General features: G+C 41.8%; 2 protein-coding genes across 5 annotated transcripts in view; both read right to left on the minus strand.

Annotated features, from left to right (window-relative positions):
- cpt2 (carnitine palmitoyltransferase 2) overlaps positions 1-932 on the minus strand; it is a 4191-nt gene extending 3259 nt beyond the window's left edge. Inside the window, exons 1-3 of the mRNA XM_025053563.1 lie at positions 609-932; positions 121-201; positions 1-28 (exon numbers count right to left, since the gene is read on the minus strand). Coding sequence (XP_024909331.1) covers positions 1-28; positions 121-201; positions 609-784 — 285 coding nt within the window. The 5' untranslated portion in view covers positions 785-932. The remainder of the gene's footprint in view (positions 29-120; positions 202-608) is intronic.
- A 444-nt stretch (positions 933-1376) lies between these two features.
- Positions 1377-7227, minus strand: part of LOC103398891 (calcium-activated potassium channel subunit beta-2-like) — a 7328-nt gene continuing 1477 nt past the window's right edge. Inside the window, exons 1-6 of one of the 4 annotated variants that reach the window (XM_025054152.1) lie at positions 6427-6990; positions 4591-6361; positions 4398-4549; positions 4144-4314; positions 2644-2839; positions 1377-1975 (exon numbers count right to left, since the gene is read on the minus strand). In XM_025054152.1, coding sequence (XP_024909920.1) covers positions 1691-1975; positions 2644-2839; positions 4144-4314; positions 4398-4447 — 702 coding nt within the window. In that variant the 5' untranslated portion in view covers positions 4448-4549; positions 4591-6361; positions 6427-6990 and the 3' untranslated portion in view covers positions 1377-1690. Of the gene's footprint in view, positions 1976-2643; positions 2840-4143; positions 4315-4397; positions 4550-4590; positions 6362-6426; positions 6995-7227 lie in introns of those variants that run through there. The other 3 variants (XM_008337649.3, XM_008337654.3, XM_025054151.1) reach the window with 3 other exon arrangements.

Raw genomic sequence — 7227 nt, forward strand, 5'->3', positions numbered from 1 at the left:
AAAATCCTGCGTCAGTTTCTCTGTGGTTCTGAGACAACACACACACGCACAACAAACAGTGTTTCTTGTCATCGTCGTTGGCGTTTGTAAACCATTTAAAAAGTCTAACGTTTTAAATACCTGTACTGCTCATCGTCCAGCAGAGGGCGCTGTGCTGCCAAATACCTCATCATGGTGACCTCCAGTTTAGGTACAGGTAACCTGGAAAAATTGTAAAAACAACTTTAAAGGAAACTTTCTTTTCCCCAAAAGGTCATCAGACTAATGCAGCTAATAAAGACCATTTATGTCCCACAGTCGAACATATTTACAACGATGTATTATTAAACATCCTCTCTTAAAATATTCTTTTTCTTTACATTTGTGCTGCCGTTACAACACCTGAGATTATAAACGTAAAGTACTACTGACATCTGCTGTACATGGACAAGTGTTTACTACCTCCACCTAGTGGTAATACTGGTTAAATAAACTGAACTTTCACCCACATCCCACTGTGTATGTGGGTCAGGTCATTTACATTTACCGGTAATTTTTAATTTCTCAGTGACACAAATCCTGACCAGACAGACAGGCAGAGATACTGACGGACAAGCAGAGCTGCTTACCTGGGTAAACTCTTCTGGAAGTGCATGGTGGGAACCACACTGCGGTGTAAATACTCGCTGTAAAGTCGACGATGCCTTTGGATAGCGCTACTAAGAACCGCGGCCCGTAAACACATCGAGGATCCGCTTCTTTTTACTGAAGAAACGAAAAGGGTCTGGTGCAGCAGAGCCGCCATGATGCTTCAGTGAGCACAGAACAACCCGAATTGAACTACGGCATCAGGAGGGAGGAGGAAGAGAGAGCTAATTAGCAGTTAGCAATAGCTGACACCGGTACCCGTTTTCTTGTTCCGCAGTTTGACACAAACTCACTGCTAACAGTCAGCGACAAGAAAAAAGTGTTTTTATTTGAGTGTTTATTCAAATATTTGTTATGTAATACTATATACAGATACACACTGCACTTCTACTTCTTTAGTTGTTTTGTATTTTTAATTTACAAATAACTTTAATACTAAAAGCTAACTAGTTTTAGCATTTACAGCTGATTTCATGTTCCCTTTTGTGTTTATAACTGATTAACAAATAGATGGACGTACTGACCCTCAACAAAAACTGCAACTATTTGCTGTTAGCATTAGCTGACAACTGGACAGGTGTTTAGCGATATTTAAAACATCGAAAACACTTACATTAAGTCGATTAACTGTCATGTAAGGTCCAGGCCTTGCTGTGAATACAATACCGTGAAAGAATTAATTACAAAAAATAAGAGCAACAGAAAACAGATGACCGTTCTGTCAGAGAAGTTCAAAACCGGTAGTAATGCCTGTCACGTGACGTTGGTGTCGACGTCTCTTCTTCTTCTTCCAAATCAACAAATCACACAGCGCCACCTGTCGGCCGTGACATAGCCGCCTTAAGTCAGGGGCGCTAAAAACGGGGCACGGGACAAAGTTAAATTTGATTTATAATGATATATATATATATATATATATATGAATTATTATTCATATTTTTTCTGTCTGTCACCAACTGATTCTTTCTCTGATTCCCAGAATTCCTTCTGTCAGTGACAGGTTTCCACCGTCCTGCTGCTTCAGTCTATTTACAAACAGGAAGTTCTGGCTTCATTAACCCTTTCACATCCTCACATGCCTCAGGTGTTCACACATGACAGACAGGTACTGGGTCAGCTTCACCATGGCGATGATTAGGGTTCCTCCAATGAGGGAGCAGGTGGGCCACAGCAGGGAGTGGAAGACAGTGACTGGGCCATATATCTGGGTCAGGATAGCACAGTTCATTTTTTCTGAAGGATCCACAAAGCAGTGAACAGTGTGCTGAGTCCGGAGACGATCAGAAATGTTCTGGATGATGGTGTGAGTGAGGGAGTAGTCTTTATGACACTTAGGGATGAAGAAACACTGAGGATGACAAAGAGAAGAACGGTTTTTATTCCCACGACCAACCAGCTGTTCTGCTGAGGAACCGGGTCCAGGAGGAAGTAGGTTTAATTCAGAGCAGTTTGTTGAGCTCATGTTAGACGCTATCTACTGGACAGATGAAGAAATATCATCTGCAATAAACAACAAGTTTTCAGACTAATTAATGAAATATTAATAACAAAGGAAGCAGCTTAAGATGTCATCGCACAAGTATAACCAATCAGGAAGCAGCTTAAGATGTCATCGCACACACACACGTCATTAACCCTTTAGTGCTTGTCTTTGACCGCTGCAGTGGGGGACTCTTTTGTCATTTGACCGCTGCAGTGGGGGACTCTTTTGCTAGTCTGTTTAAGGCAGCCGCCTAACTAATTACTTGACCAATCACATGTACAATCAGACGACCAATCAATGAACACACAACTTAAAGTTGCTCTATAATGAAAACTATTTTATCCATGTACCGGTGTAAAATTAACTATTTTACTATTTTATCCATGTTCTGCTGCCATGCCACGCGGCAGAACGTTCACTGGTTCAGGTGTGTCAGTGGTAATGTCATCAGTGGTTGATGTCACCAGTGTTTATATGATGTGTTGTGTTTATTGGTGATGTCATCAGTGTGATGTCACCAGTGGTTGACTGACCTCAGGGTTGTTTTCCTGCGTTTCCTCGTTGTGCAGGAGTCTCAGCACCTTCCCTGAGGTGTTGACGCTGACGTAGACCTGGAGGCAGGGGTATTTGGAGCTCTTCCAGCATTCTGCCCCACAGCCGTAGGAGCAGTTGACATCCCACATGAGGGTGGAGTTTAGGACGGTGCAGCTCGCCTCCTCTGTCCACACACTGTGGGAGAAGGAGAACCAGTTGAGAACCAGTCACTGCCACAGACCAGCACCAGCATGGATCATCTTCTGGCTCTGATTCTGCACAGAACCATGGTTCCTCTCAGTGGACCCGCCCCTGTTCACACAAGTCACTTCACACTACACAGGCCACAACAGTTCCAGTTCAGGTTGAAGCTGTTGGACCGAGGTACAACCCCAGAACCCCAGAACCCAGTCCCCCACCTGGTCCTGGTCCTTACTGGATGTTTTACTGGCATTTGTATTTATTTATCTTCTGGTTTTTGATTGTCTTTTTTTCTTTTTTTCAACTTTAAATGTTTAAGAATAAAATGGGTCGGACCAGACTGGGAGACTGCGGTTCTGTGGAGATGTGGATCTCAGTGAAAACTACACTATGAAGGCAGAACCCAAGGTTCTTACTAGGGATGCACCAAAACGAAAATTCCTGGCCAAAACTGAAAACCGAAAATGAGGCCAAACCAAGGCCGAAAACCGAAATAACAAAAGTAATTATTGTGCCAATTATTAGTACCATTTCATTTATGGCTATGACTGTGAATTAAACTTCAATAAAATCAAGGCAATGTGATTGAATAAATTATTATTAATATTTCAAAAAATAAAACAATTACAAAATTATGAAAATATTTATTTAGCACATTCCAACAATGCAAAATATAAAATAAAATAAAATTCAAAATCAATACAGTTGTGACGAAGTGCAGAGGATCTGAGTGAAACACGTGCTGACAGACTCTAGGAGTGGACTTTCCATTGTTTTCACTCTGTGGTCTCAACCTCTTTTGCTTAGAAGATGCTTTAGCGCTGCGATTAAAGGAATAACATCTGCTACAGATGCATTGGAGGAGCTGGTGTCTTTAGTTAGCTGCTTAAACGGGGCAAGAAGAGAGAGAATGTTCTCTATTAAAACCCATTGGTGTGAAGTGAATGTCGCGGGGAGCTCCTGGTCTGAGTTGTATGGAGCCAAGACGAAGAGGCTTTTCTTCCTGTCATATTCAGTATAGCCATGGGGATGTTGTTTTGTAAGTCTTTTGGCTGAAAACGGAAAATGCACATGGGCCATTTTCAGTGGCTGAAAATTGGGTGCCTCACTAGTTCTTACAGACCTTTCTTTCCAGATTTTTCACCGTAGTACATCTACTCAGGAATACTCTGTTCTGAGGTTGAATATTTACGAGGGTATTTCAGATAAAACCAGGATCAGAATCAGAAAGACTGTCTGGTACCGAGTCCAAACAAAAACAATACATTTTTCTGTATTTGATATGTTGAAGATACTACCTGTCAGAGTAGGAGCGCAGTATTGTGATTCCCACGATGAAGTACATCATGATGGAGAAGAAGACCAGGCTGAGGCCCAGTAGAATGGCCCGGTCCTCTCCTGCTCTCAGAGCTGTCACCCTCTTCCTCCGGTCCAGGAACTCAAACTCTCGAAACCTTTGGTAGATGGACCTGAGAAAAGGAAGTCCAGGAGAGAACATCTGAGGGTAGACCGGTGTTGACGTTAGAAACAGTCCAGGACTGAGAGGGTTTACCTGCGGTCATTCCTGCGGTCTGGGGTTTGTCTTCCTGCCCACAGAAACATCTCATTTGAGACGTGTGGAAACTGAAGTCCGTTGTTGCTACCAGAGTTACTGAGCCACCATCATAGACAGTAGGAGATGTCAGTGGAGACAAACAAAAGACAACACAGAAGGACATCTACCTTTACATAACTTATAACTCATATCACAGAAGGACATCTGTCCATGTGGTCTACCTTTACATAACTTATAACTCATACACCCAGTAGAACCAGACCCTCCAGTTTGACCACAGCTACGATCCATCTGCATTAGAACTGTACATGAAGAACTATTTATCAAACAAAGACACATGAACTGGTACTTTACATAGTTCCACTATCAAACACACACACAGCTAACCTTGAGAACCAGAAACTAAAAACACCAGTGTGTGTCGTGGTTTAAACTGATCATCAGTGAAAGGACGAAGGTGACGGGACAGAGGTGAAAACAACTTCAGCTGGTTGTTGTGTTGTCAGCGACGACCTGACCCTGAACGTCTGCTGCTGATTTATGTCTGATGGTTATGGTCTTCAACATGAGGGTAGGAGGAGACGCTGGTGCTGCAGTGATACTGTAACTGTAACTGTAACTGTTACTGATTTCATAACGGCAGAGAACAACTACAGTCCTGCTACAGACACCAGATCTAATGTTAGCGACAACAGTCCTTGTACACATGTGGTAGTAAAAAGATGACAAATGAAAAATAGAGAACACAAATCAACATTTTGTTCTGTAACGCCACCTGAATGTCTAATTATCAGGTGTTTGATTATTATGTCAGGTATTGAAATGCTAAACTAATAAACTTTTTGTTATAAAAGAATCACACACATGGTGTTTTACAAACATTTATATGAAGTTGACTTTACGGATATAAAACTTGCGATTTAATTTTGGAGTGGTCTGCAAGTATGTGTGTGTGTGTGTGGCTTACTCTCTTTTGATAAAAATAACACACACATACGTGTGGAGTCATGTGGTCGGTCCACACACATTGTCCATAAATCACAGAAACACATGTTCACACACACATGCAGATTGTCATACACTCATGTTTATGACCTGAACAGGACCAGGACCAGGACAGACTGGTGAGAGTGTTTGATTCAAAACAGTGATCAGTTCAGCGATCAATAAAAGCATCAGGGATGAGAAGGCAGCTGTGTGGGAGGAATGACAGCCATTTTGAACAGATCTGCACCTGAGGATTTACGATGTGTGCAGACACTGGGTTGGAATCCAGGTTCAGTTTTATACAGAGAGGAAGGAAGTGGGAATGTGGAGGTCAGAGGTCAGGAGGAGGGGGAGTGTTTGCTCAACTGGAAATGCTGCTGCATGTTGGGTAATATATGCCAAAAACACATGTTGGTTTTTGTTGAAACATCAGAACCAGGACTCAACAGATCAGACTGAGGAACACTCTACAGCAGGAAGATCAAATATTGACTCAGGCTACGTCAGCTGCTACATTATTCACCTGCACTGTTACACACACTTAGTGAGTGTGTGTGTTTGCACAAAGAAGTGTCTTTTAGCGTTGACTCTCCTCAGCTCCACTGCTCCAGGTTTAGTGACACTGAATTTCATTTCAAATAATTGATATTCATGTAAAATACTTCACTTTATATTTAAAAACACTATCAACCAAAAGTGACATTTGTTTCTTTAAAATCTTGTCATTAATGTATTATTTGGATTCCTTTTGTCTCAGATTACTGTGAACAGTTTTTTAAACATTGTCATTGTTTCCAGACTCACTTCATTCTTCATCTCGACTCTTGACTCTTTTCTTTACACCAGCTTCGTCCAACTAATCTCGACTAAAATAAATATATTAACCTTATCTGATGAAGATCTGCATTTACAACAGGTTTTGTTAGAGAAATAAATTGATATTATGATACAAAAATATAATTTTCTGACATATCCTGGTCATGTTGCTGTGTTTACGGTGTTAAAGGGAACAACTTCCTGTTTGTCGGACGGCTCTCACCCCTGACTCACCTGCTCTCTGACTGAGGCGTCCAGCACAGATCGATGGTCCGACTGTCAGAGCAGTCGTCGCCAGACAAGAACACCATGGACCTCACTGCACCTTCATCATCCCTGTGAACATGGCCACCTCTAATCCTCACTACTCCTCCTCACCCCTCATCCTCCCCCATTCATCTGTTTTCAAACAATCACTTAAACAGAAGAGTCATTTTGTTACAGCTCCATCGTCTTCCCACCAGGAGAGAGGCTGAGTGGACTCTGTTCACCAGCAGCAACCGTTACACGATCGGCATCTCTCTGTGAGGAGGTGGGAGGTGCTCTGGTGGGTGTGGAGGCAACTAGTCTGAAAAACTTCTAACTGCTAAAGGACTCAACAACATAATTACTGTTTTAAGACCATCATCAGGTCTGAGTCAGGAAACCTTCTTCAGAGACACCAAGACAACCAGATTCCAGCTAATTAAAAAAAACACCATGAAAAAAGTCAGCCTGAAGTAAAAGTAAAAGACAACTCATTTTAGTTTACATCATTTTAGTGTTAGACAGACGTTTATAACTAATTTGCACCAACGTACATAGAAAAGAAATCTGAGATATTCCAAAGAGAATTTCTAAACTAAAATCACAGATTTCCTCTATGGACTTTGGTCTGAACTAAAATCACTGATTTTCTCTATAAGGTTTGGTGCAGGAGAGAGTAAGTGGTTTCTATTTCCATCTAAGTGTTCAGTGTGTGTTAAGCATGTGCAGTAGATCCACGTGCATGTGTGTGTGTTTCTGTGTGTTTGTGATCACAGAA

This window comes from Cynoglossus semilaevis, chromosome 2 (assembly GCF_000523025.1).
Source record: "Cynoglossus semilaevis isolate Cse_v1.0 chromosome 2, Cse_v1.0, whole genome shotgun sequence".
Classification (NCBI taxonomy): Eukaryota; Metazoa; Chordata; class Actinopteri; order Pleuronectiformes; family Cynoglossidae; genus Cynoglossus; species Cynoglossus semilaevis.